Source organism: Psittacula echo (genome assembly GCF_963264785.1).
Source record: "Psittacula echo genome assembly, chromosome: 2".
NCBI lineage: Eukaryota > Metazoa > Chordata > Aves > Psittaciformes > Psittacidae > Psittacula > Psittacula echo.
In genome coordinates, this window is record NC_137737.1 from 1,800,276 (window position 1) to 1,819,790 (window position 19,515).

Below are 19,515 nucleotides of genomic sequence, written 5' to 3' on the forward strand. Positions count from 1 at the left end.
TGTGAATGGAACAACAGTTTGGATAAAACCTTGGGGAAGTAGAACCACCGAAGCCAGCACATGTGAGATTGTGGTGTTAGCAACGGAAGGACTTCTTGGCTCTGTTAGTAAAATACTGCCTTAATGGACCCAACTTCTTTCTAAAGGACACTCTCCAGTCCCTTGGCCAGCCACTGAAAATGCAATGCAATAAAACATAAAAGCCAATTCAGCTTTGAATGGCGAAAGTGGGCTTCCATGTGCCCTTTTAAATGCCTTTGTCATGGTGGATAAAAACGTTTGGCAGAAAAAAACTCCACACTTAAAACCACTTTCTGAGCACGCAGCCCCTTCTACAGAAAGGTTTCAAGACCTCACAAACTGCTGGCAAAGGCTCAGAATGGCAACAGGACAGATTCTGGTTATTTACTTCAGAGGCACGCACAATACTGAAAGATTTATGGTGGGCTGCCTGAGATTATGATTTTGTGATGCATACAACAAAAGCTGCTGAAATATAAGCACCTCTGGACTGTCAGCAGTACACACAACATTGGGCAGTGTGGGCTTTCAAGAGGGAAACACTACCTGCAAAGCTTCTGCAGGGATTTGAAACTAGAGCAGGCAGGAGCCCTCATTCAATAGACTCTCATGGGAAGAGCACACACACACCACTAACTCGTTGGACAGTCTGTGTCTGAAACCTTTAGGCTGAAGAAGCTTGGCTCTTTAACCTTAGCCCTGTTTCAACACCCTGTTCCCATAAGGAAAGAGGGGAAAACCCCTCAGTGAAAACGTCTTGCTTCATTTCTGCAAAGGGGTGGTTTTGTGGGAAGAAACCCAATCTCGGAAGGCTCGTGGAGCCTTTTACAGCAATTCCCCATAACCCAAGGTTAATTAAAAACTAAAAGCCACAGCCTGTAGCTTCAAGCATGCCCAGCACAACTCCCCTGTGGGCTCACGACTGACTGCCATTGTGCCACAGCCTTGCTGTCAAGGGGGAAAACCTTAAATGAGATCTACAAACGGAACTAACGAGGTTCCCTCAGCATTAGTGATGGGAAGTAACCGTTCCTCCCCCAGCCACCTCAGCCTCACCAGCCGGGGTGGGTTTTACAGATGCACATGATGTTACAAACAGTTGATCAGATGACATCCCACTTGTGTGACACCCCAGTTCCTGGGAGGGGAACAGTTTCAGACAGGATGCATGTTACTGTGCCGTAGTGCAAGCGCTGAATGGGATTTTATTGGGAACGTGGTGTATAACATAATGCTGCAGTCAAAATCAAAATTACACGGAACTGCTTCCACTGGCAAAAAGGGTGAAGAAATCTTAATTACAGAACAGCACATGGGAAGTGGCCCACATTGACTCGCAGCTCGGAATTGATCAGCAAAAAATTAGCAGAAGGAAAAGCTCTTTTCTACCACAGTTAGAAAGTGATGTTCATAAAACAAATCAAAACTACCACCCAAACCCTCCAGAGCTCTTAAGCCCCAGTATGCAGGGTTGAAGTGCCACAAGAGGCATTGGGACAGGCATTTCCCAATAGATCTTGTGCCCTACAGCTGGCAGATCCGTGTTTATGTGCACAGCTGGAGCAGGGCAACTCTGTTCAGGAAGGTGTGGAGCTCATTTAAGTCCAGTCTCACCAATTTGCCCCAAAGCCAAAGTTCCTCCTATTGAGCTAAAACTCTTATTTTATCCTATGTTATTTTTGGACACTACGTCATTTACTGGTGAGTCCTCATGCCTTTTACCCCACTGACCACTGATGCAGTCAAATTAAAGGGCTATGGATTCCTCTTTGGGAAACAGAATTAATCCTTCTGGTTTTCCACCTGAAAATGTTTCAAAGAAAATGGTCTGATTTTGAGATAATTTCATGTAAGAGCACCCAGTGGGTTAAATACATCACAGAACATTGGTAAAGGGTGTAGATGAGGCTGCGGGAAAAAGATCCCAAATAACAAAATTGGCCACAATTTGGCTAGAAGAGTAATATTCAAAACTGTGCCTAAAGAGTAGAGGACAGATCATTTTGCTGATGGGCTGCAGAGTGCTTGGCCATTTACACAGTGCCTTTCCAAGTGCATTAATGGCCAATGACTCATATGCCCTTAACAATGCTGTCCCAGGTAAGGAAGTGCTGTGATTAGTACAAAACTGCTCTGTACTTAGAATCTGAGGAGAAAATAGCTGAGATATGCACAGCCAAAAGCCTGAGAGCATACATTTTATCCCAAGATAGCTGAAGATTTCTGTTCAAAGAAAACCTTCCTCATGGATGTAGCAACAGGCACGCACGTTTAAATATACCAGTGAAAACATGGGTATTTGTCTGGGTTTTAGACAGATGTACATGGACTCACCCTTCTTTCATTGTGTTGCCTTTCTCTAGTACCACCGTACTGACGTATTTTCACTCTAACTGGTCTCAACTGCTCAGATGAAAGCCAGCAAGCCCTGGAAATGACTGGTGAATAATTGACCTGCGGAGGCATATTTGGTTGGCCCTTTCAGCAAGTCACTTGCAGAACATTATATGGGCCTATGGAGGGTGGGATGGAGCAGCAGCAGCAAAGAGGCTTGGCAGAAAAAAAAGACAAAGTGTATTTACTTGTTCAGAGCTGTGAGTTACTCATCCTAGCAAGAGATGGAAAACCTGTCTTCACTTGAGTTTTGGTTTTAATTTAAGCTTTCTCTTTCCAGCTTACTTGTGCCTGGTGGTTTTGATTTCATGGTGTGCATCACCAGGCTTTCCTTCCCTTGCAAAAATTACTGCTCAAGAAACCTCATCTTTGGCTGCAAAACCACTTCAGTAACACACAGTTTCTCAATAATCTTTATAAACCTAAGAGGGGTATTTACTTCCAAGAGTGCATCCAGCAACACAACTACAAATGCAGTAGGATGACAGCACCAGAAGTATATATTATCCTCAATAAAATGCCTTTATCTGCTACTTAGCTCCACTGGAAATAACTTCTGGGGTTGGAAAGTGCTTTGCAGACTTTCACTTCAGCCTCGTCCCCTTTCTTTTAGGAATCAGCTAAGGAAGGGGAAAGCTGAAGAGGTCTATGTGCCAGCTGATGCCCACAGTCAAGGGACAAAGTGGGGATTTGCAGTTTCATGGCTTGCTCTGGAACAATGACCAGAAGGGCAGGCCAGGTTTTGCTTTCATTTCCAACAGATTAAGAATACCCAGTGCAAACAGGAGTTAGTGCTGCAGTTCTCCTATGAACCCTTGCAAGGGAAAGGCCATGTATTCTCTTTGAAAGTGCTAAGGATCCTGCTGGGACAACGAAGGTATTTCTGATTTTCAGCTACAGAGAGGTCCTGCTGATAGGATAATCCTGTGCTGAAACACAAAAGGCAGAGATCTGACCACAGATACCTCTGTTTAATCTCCAGCATCCCCCCAGTTGGATCGAACCTGTTGGATCGAAGGCTTTCCAAAGCCAAGGCTATATCACAGTGTTTCACCTCTTCTCAAAAGGCTGTAAGAGGCTGTAAACTCCCCGCTTGTTCCTTTGTAAGTAAATTTTTCCAGGTTGCTGTGACTAACCATGCATGTCCTACCACATGTTCAAACAATAGTCTTAGCAGAAGTTTGCTCTGGAGTCTTTATTATGGGATAATGCCTGTTAATGATTTTTTAAATGGGCAATTTAATGCTTTCAGCATCTCCGTGTAAGCCATGTTCAGCTGGTTCTTATTTTGATTTCTGACCTCTGTTCCAAGATTGTCTCAGGGGAAAAAAGGAATCACAGGAGAGGTAGAGGAATCAGTATCTTCCAAATGGGTTGCCACATAACAGGCAAATCGTGATGTCTCACCGCACTCCCCATTTCTATGCAGCTCTTTATCAATCTGCATGGACCACAGCCCCTTGAGGGTCTTGGTAATGCTCCATGGCAAGTGAGCTCAGCTGGAGCAGTGAGCAGGGGTCAGGGTTTCTGAACCCTCAGTAAGGACATGAGGTGGGTTGGGGGAGAGGAGATGGGGAGGTGGGATGAGGCTAACAGAAGACACACGCAGGAATTTGGAACCCTATCACTAGCTAAACCTCTGGCCCTCCATTCACTTCACTTCATCTCCTAGTTTTTGACACCATGATAGCCCTGGTCTCACAGTTTGCTTTGCCCATGTCACAGGAAACCCTGAAGGATAAGGTTGATCTCAAGAGAGCTGCTTCTGCTTTGTGCCAGCTACCACTACTTGCTATTTGACTGTGCCAGGCACTGGACATACCTAACAAAGGATCCCAACTGAATGGCTCATATACCAAACATGCTTGTGTTTACAAACAATACTTTGCTGCTTCATTAGATCACACGGTGTTAGATCTTACTGAGTCCTGGTGGCCTCCTGAATCATCACCTTCCGTAATGGTTATGCCTTCTCCTTCCCTCCCAGATGGATAGTTCACATTTCTGTTGCAGGGAGTCTAACATAAAGCACACACAACTCTTCAGGGCATGTGGAAACCTGCCTTTTAAACGGGCTTTTATCTGACAAAACCCAATGTACTTCAGAGAAGATCAAATTCTTTGAGGCTGTTTTATTTGTTCCCAAAGAATCATGACTTTTTTTGTCCCTGTATAAATATGACATCCAAGCAATTAATTTGGTGGCCTATACGATTCACCCCAAGCAACCTTTTCAACTGTGGATTACGTTATATCTCAACAGAAGACTACACTGATTATTTGTTTAATGCTTTTTTTAACTTCGACTTCACTCATAGAAGTTTCACCTCCAACCCTAACTATTCTATGATTTTACGATTCTAAGTCAAACCAATTTATACCCCCGAAGGCTTTTGATCCTATAAATCATGAACTAACAACAGTTTAAGATAAAACAACTGGTCTATCCTCCTCTTGGAGATCTGCCGAAAGGAGAGTATGTTTGCCACAAGCCCTGCTCCTTCTCTACAATTCCAGTTATTTGGATTGAGGCTCTGAGAGGAATCAAGCGAACAACCCTCACTACCGCTACCCAAACCAAACTCGGTGTTACTTTAGCTCCTTTCACTCCATGAATATGCTGCTGAAGGGAAATCATGTCTCATGCCTCTCTATGAGGTCTATATAGAAAGACACAGTGGAATATTAATGCTGTTTCCCTCAGGTGTGTGCAGTGGGCTTCATAGGTGTTTGTAGGCTTGACAAAGAGGATTTAAAGCTGCTCATTTGCCTTCAACTCAACCCTTCCATAAAGGCTCTGAAATGTTCCGAAATAACCCCCTGACATGAAGGAAAATTGCCTCCTTGTTTCTAAGGAAGGGGGTATCGCAGGGAAGAAAGCAGTTTTCCACAAGTGATCTGAAGGTCTCAACTATTGATCTTTGTTGGTTCTTGCTCTTAGCTTTCGTAACGTTGTAATTTGTGTTTACAGCAGAAATCAAATGGCAATCTGAATCCTCACAACTTGAGGTTTTTAAAGGGAAATTTGGGGATAGAAATTTTAGTTCATCTGCTGAGGTTACACTGTGTACCTGTTCTTTTGTCCAGAGAAAGCAGCATGCCTCCCTGAAGGGAAAAGAACTGCAGGGAGTTCGGCTGTACAAAATAAGCTCTAAATCTAGCACTGAGCAATGTCTCATATGATTGGGAAAATAATCCTTCTGTGTCAACCAAGTATTCATCTGAAGGTACACAAATTACTCACCTAAGTGCTTTCAAAAGCATTTTTAAACACCAGGATACATTTAGTGTATATGGTAATATAAGACAAATACCAAGGACAAGTAGTACTAGAGGGAGAGGTGCAGAATGAGTTCATTGTACATATAAAGGTGGTCCAAGTCTGAGAGATCCAACTTCTGGCTACACCAAGTTTCATGTGCTATTTCTGTAGAGGGTTCAGAGTGCAAGGCTACTGCTTGAGAGTTTTGTCAAATACTGGACTTGTTCCAGATGATCTGTATGATGAAGCCAAAACAAGATCCAGGGAAACACAAGAACTTTTACAACAGCTGTAGCTGAGATGCTTTCAGATGCTTCCTGGTAAAAGCAGTCAAGACAGCACTACAACCCAGGACCTTGCCAGTAAAAATAGCGTTCCTGATCTCAATGTCTGGACAAAAGTGACAACAAAAAGGCAGACTGCACAGTCTGAACCGTACCTTGCCGACGCCGACTGTTGAGTTTCCTAAAGCAGGTGCCCTCCACAAGTCGATTGAGACGTTGCTGCTTGATCAGTTCCAAGATCTCAGGCTGAATCTTCTCTTTTAGCTCCCTTGGGGAAAGAGAAAGTAGACCCTTGTCAAAGTCAATCAAAGACCATCCTCCCTCCCTCTGAGACAGAGTCTCACAAGATGTTTCTGCAAGGAGTTTGAAGGGGACAACAGTCACAGGCAGGCCCAGGTCAGAATCTAATCTGTCTATTAAAAAACCCACCTTTTCTTATAACAGAGAATGGGAGTCAGGCTCTGTTACAGACATCTCACTGCTACGACATCAGTGTATGACTCAGGCAAGTCACTTATTTGTTTCTTACTTTACTCATCTAAAAATAGCACTTGCTATAACGCATCAACAAGGTTTTTCTGCAGCAAATAATGCTCTTTCATCATAGGAGCACTGCAAAGCTTATTTGAGGGTCTGTCACCTTTTGTTGCACAATCCTCTGCCGGCATACTTTACTAGCAGCCTAAAACACATCTTGAAACAACAATAAAAAACACTGAGCAAGGCCAGTGAGCTAAAATAATGACCAGCGCTATATGCTTGTTATTCAATCCATGCCATGCAATTGATTAACTGTTATCAGGATTTTGTGGAAGACTAACCCATGACCAGGGAATTCCTCAAGGATCAAACTTTACCCTTGTCCAGGACTGCAGAAACCCACAGCATTTAGCAATAATATTATAGATCCTTTACAAAAGCCATCTTCTACATCCTACTTTGGTAAGAGTTCAGCGTGTCAAGAACTAGGCATAAAACATATGCACATAACATTTAAAGTTTGATTTCCTACAGCATCACATGGATCCACAGATGCCTGAATTCATCAGTTATGTCCTCACTTAGATTCATTAAGAATACATAAAAGACAGGTTTAAACACCAACTTGACAACTAGGAAGATTAAAAAAATAACTGAATGTGCAGAGGATTTATAAAGCATGAAGTGTGTCAGAACCATCATTTTGCATTGCTGTGCAAATTAGGTGATACCAAAAATCCTTCTGTCTGGCAGTATATTCCAGCATCAAAAGGAAGCAAAGCTACGGTATCCCATAGAGACAACAAAACCGTCTCTCTTCTGGACAACTTAGAGAGCCCCATCTCTGCTGATTTCCACATTCATTTGGATCTTATACCTTTGATCTGTCAGACCCTCACTGAAACCACTGGAAGTCTTCTGCTACGCAGATAAGGCCTTTCAACCAAAATGCCATCCATCTTTCCCCCATGTGTTAACAAAATGGTTGGAGTTTTTGATGCATAACCTGCTGCATATTTACAAGCTGTAAAAATCTAGCTGGTCACAATTTAAGGAAGCACTGTCACTATAGAAACCACCACCTTTTGAAATGTATTATTAGTCCTTTAGGATAATTTTCAAGCCTTGTCGTTCTCTTTTTGGGAACTAAGACATGAAAATGCTGAATGGCTAAGCACTATGATTAAAAGAAATCCGTGCTTGAATTAATGCCTTGCCTTTACCGAGCTGATGAGCTTCCTCATTCCTCAGGTAAAAGCTGGGAGCAGGAGCTGAGGATAACAGTGTCAAAACACAGTGTGGATTACTCAGCAGTGCAGGCTATATCTAAATCTCCAGCTGGACTGATTTCAAACACTCAAGACTGGTATAAACATCAGTTGGCTGTTTAGGTAGTTTAACTCAGAAATTGGATGGTTATCATTAAATAGGTGTTAAGGATATCATAACATCATAGTTTTCAGACACTACTAGGAAGACAAGAATGAATGGCTCACCCAGCACATTAACACCTGACTGCTCATAGTAGTCCCTCGTCTGTACTCTGAAGCCCCATATGCTCTTTACGAACCAGAGGAAGAGGAGGCTTTTTAACCAATCCAAAAATAAACAGGTAATCCTCTCTCAAGTATTTCACAGTCTAAGGCAGACTTTCCATAGGAGGAAGTGAGGTAGGAAAGAAGAGACACCTTCCCCCTCTTTGCTGATGTGCTGGAGTCCCTTTACACATGCATATATTTGTTCTCACGACTGTGAAACTCAGAGGTGGTACTCTCTTCTGTTTTACTGTCCCCAAACCTGGACACACAGAAGTTGTGGGGACAACTCATTACTCCAGGGAGAAACAGTCTGCAGTGACGCCACGTAAGTCCACCCATCCCTTACCATGGTCACTTGCACTTACTGTCTTTACTGTTGGCAGCTCATGCCAACACATGGTTACTCTGACTTCAATGTTTTCCAGCTATTCTTCGGATATCATGACTCCAGGTACGCCTTTGCAAGGTGATCCTGCCACTTACTGCTCCTCACTGCTACGGTTTCTGTTCCACCACTTCAAGGCGACAGAAATGGGGCAGAACAATCAAACCACAGCACACAGTAAAACGAAACAAGTGCTGCTCTGAATCTTTATGTTTCCTTCAGAAAGCCTTCTGAATGCAAGGGAGTTCTGCTCCTCAGAGTCTAAAGACAGGAGTTATTAAACATGATGAAAGTCCCTGTACAAGTAGTCCTCCTGCCTAATTTTAAACCCAAACAGGAACAATGAGCTAAAGGGAGATCAGAAATGCAAATATGTTGCGTGAAGATTTTATGCCTGTCCTTCAGACGACATTGGCTCAACAGCTTGCGCCTTGCAAAGAGAGAGAATGAACTCGGAAGGTTTAAGGAGACGGTGACTTTACAAATTGCTGTTAGTTTTCAACTGGGTTCCTCGCACGTAAGAATGGCAAAAGTCAGTGGGCTGGTAAGGCAGAAGGGTTGAGAAATCCACACAGTAATATACATGATCCCTACTTTTCTGATCTTACTGGTCTTGGCACTATAGGTAACGCTGCCATCAGCTGCTTACTTTTAAAGTAACAGACCTGAATTCTTGTTGTATCCAGAAATTATGAGAAATTATGTATATTATTCAAAACGATGCTAGTTCTTCTGCAGCACCAGTTATATCTGTCCCCAGCTATGCGTTAAGACTCTCGTTAGCTGTTTTCCTTCCATTATGGGGCATATTACAGCCATTTAAATCATTACAACACAACAGAAAAGTAATCCCAGAACTGGTTTGTAGCTATGCCCTCTCCTAATCACCTCATGCATTCAGAGCAGGCATTAGTGACTCTGTAAGATAAGATTGAAAAGCATTCAAGCCCCTCCCTCCCTCCATTTCCCTGTATGTTGCTGATTTTCACACACAGGTTTACTTAGCAATGACTCCCTAGTTGATATTAGCTCCCCTTTAACCAGCAAACCTCTACTTGGCGTCAGACCTTTATCCAGTATTAACCCATCTCTGCTGCCATTTAATGTATCAAGGAGATGTGTGGTCCTCTAGAGGCCCACAGGATTCCTGGACACCCTGTTCTACTCAAAATGAGCCAGTGATCCTTTATCATTTTGTTGTGGGATGGCAGTTTGGATGATCGGTGATGATCCCACAATCTTGAACCGATTCTGTTCTGAAGGACTTTCTGTTTTCCCTATTCAAGAACAGAAATGGAGAAAACTTCATCACGCATGATACAACAATGCTCATATAAAAGAAACAACTAATCCCTGCAAAACAAGGGTGTTGTAGTTACAAGGATCTAAGGCAGCACTTTACAGCTTACATTCAAATACAACCTGACTCAAGCTTCTCTCATCCAGCAGCCTGACAACTTAAAATTCAGTGCTTCATACAATGAGCAGCAGAAGAAAGACTTCTACCATGTTCAAGGCAGGAAAAGCCATCATCTGATTGCCATATTCTCACGCAGAATTAAACAAGGCCTGCAGACTTTACATTCATCCTTGTGTGCAATCTCTTTTAGTATATCTGCAAGGCTCTAAAATATACAGCACAGCCACGATTGCTCTCTTCACTCACAGTTTCTTTCCCTACAATGAGGCCATGATTCTGTACGCCCATCAATTGTGCCATCTATGCAATCTGAGAGTTCAGTACAGGGAATCAAATCAGAGGGGAAAATGAAAGAACCATTTCTTTTCACAGTCAAGAATAAGTGATCATGGGTGCAATCAAAATGCAAATGCATAGAGTTAGAGCTCTGCAAATGCAGTTGTGACTGCTTAAACACCTTATCGATTTACTTAGCCTTTATAGCCTTTAGGCTTAGCCTTTTGTCCTGAATCTGGAATGAGTCTCTGGTAACACTTCACTTGCTTTTAACTATTTGTGTTGGCTGTTTCACTCATTCCATGACAAGGAAGGAGACTGCACTGTGGCAGCAGCCAGCCAGAGCGATACTGGAAATAAAGAGCTTGCAGATGGCAAGTTTCACAAGGCTAGATGATGATGCAAGAGAATATATTTGACCTGTATCGTACTTAAACAGTAGACTCATATGGAAAGCAGGGAAAATGAGAAGCTTTGGTGACAAGCTCAGCAGCACTGAGCAGCTTTGAACCACTAAATGTTGCAGGGGCTTTGCAGGGGATTTCTGAGCAGTGTAATGATGCAAAACTCACTGGAGCCATTTGTAGCTATTTGATGGATGCATTGCTATGAATGACATCAGTTTTAATTGGGCATTAAGTCTTATCTTCTAATGCACTGAAAACATAAAAGAAGGACTTCCCTTTGATCCACACTGGTATGATCAAAATGTAAGTGTGTAATTCTACTTAGATTATGCTTCTGCTGTTGCCCTGCTGGCCCTGGAGGAATGTGTCCCCAGAGCTTGTACTTTGATATCTGTATCCTTCAGAAACAAATCATAGAACAATTCGGGTTGGAAAGGACCTTAAGATCATCTAGTTCCAACCCCCCTGCCATGGGCAGGGATGCCTCACACTAAACCATCAACAACGTTGAATGTTCAAATCAACATTCTACTTCTGCATCCTGAAATGTTCTGGTCCAAACCCTTCTCTACACATTTGCCTAGGAAAGGAGATTTGGAAAATCACAAGCCATTCCCCTTGAAGCATGGTCAGGATTTCACAACATTTCAGGGGATGGTTCTGAAGTCCTCATCGTTTCTCTGCTGATCTCAAAATGTTCCTGCTGTTCTCTGCACATCATTTGTGTACCACAGCGTCTGCCACTGTCCTGTGTCATCAGTTCCGTCACAAGCCCAGACTTGGTTGAGAGCCAAGCACAGCCTCTGTTTTTCATACAGCAGAACAAAGGACATCCTGAGAAATGGGAAGGAGCTGTGGCGGTGATACTGTCATTTGGTACTCTGCAGCAAACCACAGGGGAACGAGAATCTCACTGGCTAGCGGCCAGAATGTTATCATTTACAAGTAAGTAACTGCTTGTCAATGACACCAAACATAATACCATAAACACACCCATACACAGCACCACTTTTTTGTGGAGCCAGCGTGCATTGGCTCCTCTTCATCTGGGCTTCTCCCTGTCTCACTCGGAAAAGTGACAGTTGGAATGCTTAAAGCCCTTGGACACAAGACAAAGCTCTGGTGGTTTTGGGTTTTTAAGTTTTAAGCCATTACCAACACCAAACCCAGGCTCACAGCCATGCAGAGCCAGGAAATGTTTCATACGAATAAGCCTTGTGAGACCCTGCAGGGATTTGCTGGCTCTGGTTTAACTGAACTCAAAGAAAAAGTTCTGATTCCCAGCAGACGAACAGATACCACACTTCAAGCAGACGCTGCACTACTGCTTTTGAGCACAGCTCCCTGGACAGCTTTTCTCTTGTGTTTCCCCACAAGAGCACACAAATGCCATTCCCATTTGTTAACCCATACAAAAAGGAGTGAGGAAAGAAGACAACACTTACAGAATTGGACGAGACTGGAAATCTTCCTGGTTCATTCTTTCAGACTGGCGTATTTTCAGTATTTCTGTGTAACTGAGGTTCTGAAGCTTGCTCTTGAACTGATCCAGAGAGCTAGGCTTGGTAGTGAGTGCTCTCATTATCTGTTCTTTCACCACCTGCATTACCTGCGGTTGACAGGGAAAAGAAAACCTGTGTTAGCACTTGCTGTGTTTCTGTTTCAGAACTTAATCTGGGTCCAAGGAGGGTTTCTGGGTACAGAAGATGATCAGGACTGTGTGGTCTCATGACAATTTTTCAGTAGCATAACCAGAAAATGAGCCAACTTGTGACAAGGCATCACAGCTTACCACAGAAACTCCTCTGCCCTGTAACAAGACAATTATGTTCTTTGCGGAGTGTCATTTATTGCTTGGCTGTCTCCCTAAACAGCTAAATTACAACCGCTGGTTACAGCACTGTAAGTCCCACTGTGCCTGTGGTTTGTGTGCCCGTGGCGGCAGCAGCGTGGCTCTTCTGCACCCAGTGCTGAGAGGATGCTCTCATCACAACGGGGACAGGCACGCATCAGACTCCAAGCAGCAGAAAAGAGGTGTGGAGCCCTAAGGAGCCAGCTGAGCACAGATGGACATCCTGAGTTCTGCCAGCACAACGCACACACGTGCATGGGCCCACAAGAGAGACTGCAGAGAGCCTGTCAGGTCTTACAGCTCTTCTGCTGGATCTGAGAGCTGCAATCCTGACCAGAAGGCAGCAGCACAAAGCTGCTAACTGTGGTCCACTGCTTCCCCTGTTCCTTACGCCCAGAGGTGATGGACACACACTGAAACCCAGGAGGCCCCCCCTGAACATCAGGAAGCACTTTTTCACTGTGAGGGTGGCCAATCGCTGGCACAGGCTGCCCAGGGAGGCTGTGGAGCCTCCATCCTTGGAGATATGCAAACCCCATCTGGACACGGCCCTGGGCAACCTGCTGTAGGTGACCCTGTTAGAGCAGGGGGGCTGGACTCCAGTGACCCCTTCCCACCTCAACCACTCTGGTTCTGTGAGCGCCTTACACTGCAGACACACGGCCACACACAGTGAAGGACAGAGAACTTGCTAAGAGACCAGCAGTCGGGAGAAGGGAGGGAGAGACATCAGTTTGCCAAGGATATTACAGGATTGCTTTTGAAGCAATGCCATAAACTATTCAAACCAGAAAATGAGAATGATGAGTAGCTCGGCAACAGCCATCTATCTGCATATTAATTATTTTATCAGGAGAAAATTGCTGAGACAGTTAACTAAGGGGGATTGCTTGGCTCTAGTTCAGATGAATACATAGCACAGATTACTGTTTGCCTCTCCGCAATCCCAGACTCATCTCCTTGGTGCTGGTGCAAATCACACACTTGGAAATATTTACATGATACTGTGCTTAAGTTGGCTGAAAAAACCAATTTATCAGTCTCAGAAAGGCACATTCCACCCAAATCCAGCAGCTAAAAACCAGTATGAAATGGTAACACACCCCTGCTATCAAAGCGGGTGTGACAGAAATTAACAGCTACACAGAGGGCAAAAGCTTTTTCTGAACTGCTGATTTTCCTTTATTCTCTCATTCTCACCAAGTATCTTAGAACAGAAGCTCAGCCCCTCAGAGGTTCCCTAAACACTCTGAAAAGTTCTCTCTTCACATGAATATTTCATTGCTTCATATGTGCAGCCTCAGTCTTCACACTCACTGCCTGCACTGTGTCTTCTATTTCTGCTTCCCGAGAGGCAGCTTCTTGCTTGGATGTAATCTAAGCACGCAGTTTAGCTGTGTCCAGCAGATGAAACTAAGCAATGAAAGAACTGAAGATAATCTCCCTCCTTATACAGGGACTACACCCATCCTGACTTCAGCATCTTGCAGGAATCAGCTCAGGTGGGCAGCAAATGCCTCTGCCACACTTTTACCTCCTCGGTCACAGAATCACAGGATCCCAGCCTGGTTTGGGTTGGAAGGGACCTTAAAGCTCATCCAGTTCCAGCCCCTGCCACGGGCAGGGACCCCTTCCACTGGAGCAGCTTGCTCCAAGCCCCTGTGTCCAACCTGGCCTTGAACACTGCCAGGGATGGGGCAGCCACAGCTTCTCTGGGCACCCTGTGCCAGCGCCTCAGCACCCTCACAGGGAAGAGCTTCTGCCTAAGAGCTCATCTCAGTCTCCCCTCTGGCAGGTTAAAGCCATTTCCCTTGGCCTGTCCCTGCAGGCCCTTGCCCAAAGCCCCTCTCCAGGTTTCCTGGAGCCCCTTTAGGCACCTAAAGTACACCTGCATACACTTAATTTCACACACAGAATTGTCTGGGTTTAGATGGTGGCCACGTGCAGCTAAATCCCTGTTGAACAGTTGCTTAGCTGATGTGCCCATGGGAATCAGCCACTTCCCCATCTGAAACCAACTCCTGACTGCCATCCGATTAACACCTCCTTGACTGCATTCCGAGCGTGCTCACCAGTCCAACTGAGAAACTGTGTGCTGTCACAGTATGGGAACAACAGGAGGCCAAACAGCTAACACTTGAATGTTCAGTGGACGGTGCCCAACAAGGTGAGCGCCATACTCCTACTGATTCCACTGGGCCTTGGTTTAGTACCTGTAAGTGATTAGGAAATGAAGTGAAGGAAACATCCTCAAAGAAACAGTGGGAAAAAATGAAGCAGACAATCCCAGTGACAAGTTGGATGTTTAAAAGTATCTTCTGTCTTCCTCTCCCTGCCTTCCTGACAATAAGTACTTATTGCTGCTAATTAATTCTGATTTATATTTTATATGTTTATGTATTATTAATTAAGACTAATTATTATTAACTAACAGGAATGGAGAGGAGGGGAGAGACTGGCAACTCGCCTTGCCCACTGAAAATGTATTCAGCTCTTGGTACCTCCTGACACTCCTGTCTGGGCTCACAGAGAACTGGGCTTAGCTTTTCACCTTCACAGAGAATGTGACATTGGGCCCGTGGCTTCACTTCTGCTTTCTCAGGCCTGCTGAGAAGTTGTGCTACATGTCCGTTGGTCCCTGTGGCTCTATAGCCAGCGTACAGTCATCATTTCTGCAGTGCCATGCAAAAGAAGCATACAAAACCAGGTAGCCTAATTCAAATATGAAAAGCCCATCACCGCTCATGCCATGAAATTCCCTGGCCATTAGAAAGCAACAAATTACTGCAATTTCAAACAGGCAGACATAGTATTACTGCTAAACTAAGCATACAACACTCCTATAGTAACTACCACTACAACAGCACCTTGGTCTTTCCATCACTAAACCAGATTTGCAAGCAAATAGAGTCCTGCAATTGCTCATGCATTCATTCAAATGGGTTCCATGCACCCATTCAAATATCTGTAGAGAGCTGGTTTTTTGCTGTTTACATACAGATTTAGTTTCTTCAATTCAGGCACTCACACTGGGGAAACTGTCTCTATGAATAGGTTTTCCCATAAAATAGATGAACAAACACTGTATTTCAGGGAGTTGCATGTATGTGGACCTTCTTTGCAGTCTGATCTCTGAACCAGCCATAGGAAGCAGCATTCATTCTTGGCTAGAGCAATGCAAAGGAGGCTCAAGCTCAGTAGACTTAGGGTGATGTCATTTATGCTTAGATGCAAAAACCTCTATAAACACTTGCCTTCCTTCTCTGGTACTCACTGCTGCGGTTAACACGCGAACAATGCAGATTCCTCTTCCTTGCTATGATATGGAAGGTTATTCACAGGCTATCATCAAAGACCTCCTTGGTTTAGAGACTCCCCTTGCTCCCGAGAGAGAAGGCAGAAAGCGCATGCCCGAGGCCCAGCACATAAGGGGGTGATCACATCACTTGCCCTGTAATGTTTAAAGCCAACACTATTTAACTAGCTGGCCAAAATGTCAAAGCTGCTGATTGCACTGAGTCTCCTGAGCTTTTAGGAATCACTGCCAAGAACTTCTAATCTGTTTAATTTCCAAAGTTGAGTTGCCAGCCTGTGATTACGGCCGTCTGAGAGACAGCATCAACCCTTCCTCCCAATGTGTCTGACCTTACAATGAAATTAAAGGTATTCTCTACTCAACGTAATTGTACATAAACACTGTAGACAGCTGTTTTAATTACATTATGCTTTGCTGCTCTTACTGAGAAAGGAATGTTTCTGAGGGCACATTTGCTTTAAATCGTGCCCTTTTCATCTGATGACCTCTTGTGCGGTGAGAGAATCCCAAGTTCTGCATTATGACCAAGTTAAATACACTGAAAATATTAAGAGAAAGACAGTAGGAAAAAAAAAGACTACTTCTTTTTCATTTAATCACATAGGACTTTATTCCCTGCATTCTGCATCCATCTAATGTGTCTTGTATTTCTACGCTCAGCATCACCATAAGATTAAACTATGTATCTTGTTAAGCTGTTTTAGTCTAGCTTTGTAACCTAGCTCATTTGACCTCATCTCTCCCCTCTTTTAGCCTTGCTTCTCTGTCTTGCCATGTCAACTTTCACCTATGCAAATAAAGTCTCTTCCTTTCAGGATGGAGCAAAGGACACCAAAACACCTGGGCTCTACAACAAGGGGACAAAATTGAAGAAAGAGAAGTTGTCAGTGTCAGAAAGGAGTTTATTGGGGTCAAACTTTACAGCAACCTTCCCACTGACTGCATCCCAGCACCTTGTTTGTAACTATGGGAAGCACAAACCTCTCTACTCGCCCCACACCAAAGCAAAGTTTGTCTTTGGCACTGACTGGAGAAGACAGGCTGCCAGCTCAGACACCTACCATTGCCTGCTAGCTCCTGGAGATGTCATGTTCACAACCACCCATCTGCGGAGCACCAGGCAGGAGATGAGCCCTTCTCATCATTTCCCCACAGCATCAGTGTTTCTCTTGAATAAGCATGCCCTTCCACATGTAATGACCCTCTCACAGCAGCAAGAACACATCCAGGGACCATCACAGAAGCCACTAACTTGTACCCTTAGTGTTCTGGGACACACATTACACTGGCTGCTCCATGGTGACTGCCTCAGGGGGTTGTGTGTGTCTGTACATTATGCTGACTGATTGCCATCAATCTTGACAGTCCACCTTCCTCCTGCACAGACAAGACTTAGGTATAAAACCTGAGTCCACATTACAATGATGTGCTTAGTCCAATGCTTTCTTAATTTGGCTCAAAACTAGCAGGTACTGCAGGGCACGATTCCCTACCTCGTTGCACCATATGATAAAAGAGCAGGCGCTGGACCACACTATATCCAGAGACCCCCTCTACAACCAGACTTGAAGCATCTGAGATGTGAGAAGTTTGAAGGCTTCATTCCATAGATTTTCCACATGACCATTCGAAAACCCAACAAGCCAACAACCAGAAAACTGGAGGAAAGACAGCTCCTTGCAAATTGGTTGTCAGGAATTCGCACCTGAATGTTCCTGAAATGAAGCAGCTTGGCTTACACAGGGTAAAAAAAAAAAGCAGGAGAAAACATCATTTGGTGATTGAGATGCAGCTTGATCATTTCATTCACAAAGGGATTTCCTTCAGTGAAATCCACAGAGCAGGCAAAAATAAGGTTGCAGAATGAAACGGCCAAATCATTCTTAATGAACAGCATGTACTGACAAAGGAGGCCATAAAGAAAATCTAATTGTGAAGGGAAAGGAAATTACTTCAGTTTACAAGCAACCCGTCAGCTCCTTTAATGAAAGCTTTACACGGTTAGCGTGCACACCAGGTAACTCAAGACAATGTTTTAGACTGTTCTGAAGGATAAATTGTCTTAACTAGATCAGTGGTTATACTTTCAGAGTACTCACAAGAGGCATCCTGAGAGACTTCAATGTCCTTGGAAGATAATACGATGCTGTGCCTCCACCCCCCATCTCCACACACTGCAGTCTGTGAGGTCACTACAGTAGTCTCTCAGACACAGTCTGTACCAAGCTTCCGCTCCACAGGAACTCAGAGCATTAACCCAAACATGCCATCCTACACGAGCGCATTTAAACTCAGTGCTAGCACAACCTAACCGTTGATAAGAGATTCCAAAATCCCAGACCATTTCTTCTATTACAGTCCGTGTACTCTGGAATTCCAAAATAAAAAAACAAACAACAAAAAAAAAACCCAACCCAAAAACCAAAACACAAATGAAGAAACAAACAAACAAACAAGGATCAAAATTCCCAGTTTTCAATCTTAACTATTCCAGAGCATGAGGACAGTTACTGTAGTCAGTGATATAGAGCAGTTCTAAGCCATCTGGATGTACGTAGCCACAGGAATAATTAAGTTGATTCACTTTCAGGCAGCAGGATGAGAAAGCAGCTGTCAGAGGATTTAGCAGGTATAAGCTCTGATATATTTTATCTCTTAATTTTCTGCAGAATTTAAAACCCATAGTGAAAATAAAGTTTGTGTTGCTGAGGTTTGGTCTCTTTATTTTCTTCTTTTCCTCTTTCTCTTTTCAAAAAAACTCTCTTGCTTGTGATTATATTTTTTATTATACCATATATCATTATATTATATCATATCATATCCTACTATATCCTATTATATTAATATATATAATTGTATTTATATGAACCAAGATATCTTTCAGTCTGAAGAGAAGATACTTGAAACAAGGCAATGGTTTTAACTGGGCTGAACACTCTGTTTCCACAGGGTATCAGTATCGATATCATTAGCCAGTTCAGCAGTGACGATCACTTTGCAGGAATACCCAGCACGAACAAATGAGCGCGCCTAGCAGATGCGATGATGGAGCAGAGATGTGACAGCAGTTCCACACAGGGTGTTTAAAAGGTTTACAGCGGACGTCTGAAACTTAACGCTATAGTAATAGATCTCGTCAGTGTGAGACCTTGCTGAGAGCTTCAGGACCCAAGTAAATTGCCTGCCCTCTGGTGAGGAAAAGAGGGAAGGGACCTGAAGGAGCCTGACCCTTCACTGGATCCTGAGATGCAGAAGGTCAAGTGATGCAGAAAGAAAGAGCTGAAGATGACGTGAGGCATGAAGTTGTTTTACATTTCAGAGAAGTTCTTGATTGTTTCAGCTTTTTATGTTTCCTTGACTAACGAATCACAGATGTGGGAAACCAGACTGAAATCACACAGCTCCTGGGAACCGATAGCCTGAGACCTGTTCATCCAAGACTATGAGAGAGGGAATAGAGGATTCATTATATTTCCGTAAGAAGGGAGGAATAAGAGCCCTAGGGTGATGAGCACAAGACTGGTGAGCACCACGAAACGAGGTGGCTGATAAAAGCAAGGAAGGGGTCTGAAGAGTGTCTATACCTGAAGAGGCTGACGTAGAAAAGTTCAGCTCCCTGCGCAAGATTCCTGGCTCATCCTCCTATTGGATGCAAACTGTGTTCAGTGGAAAAGGACCACTAACTGCTGCACTGTTATATTACGCCCCTGGGCTACTTCACCTCTGCAGGAAGAGCCTGGGGCCACAGCCTGACTTAGAGCTTTCCAAAGGAGCTCCCAGAAATGTATGAGTTGCACTCATTCTTCCCTTGGATACACAGACCCTGATGGAGAAGCACTGGATATCCAGCAGGGCTCCAGTCCTTTGCTAACATCACTGT

At 43.9% G+C, this 19,515-nt stretch overlaps 1 protein-coding gene across 1 annotated transcript in view; it reads right to left on the minus strand.

The window, feature by feature from the left end:
* ELMO1 (engulfment and cell motility 1) overlaps positions 1-19,515 on the minus strand; it is a gene marked incomplete at its 3' end in the record, with an annotated part of 224,602 nt that overhangs the window by 14,816 nt on the left and 190,271 nt on the right. The window contains exons 16-17 of the mRNA XM_080639645.1: positions 11,913-12,076; positions 6,117-6,229 (exon numbers count right to left, since the gene is read on the minus strand). Coding sequence (XP_080495771.1) covers positions 6,117-6,229; positions 11,913-12,076 — 277 coding nt within the window. The remainder of the gene's footprint in view (positions 1-6,116; positions 6,230-11,912; positions 12,077-19,515) is intronic.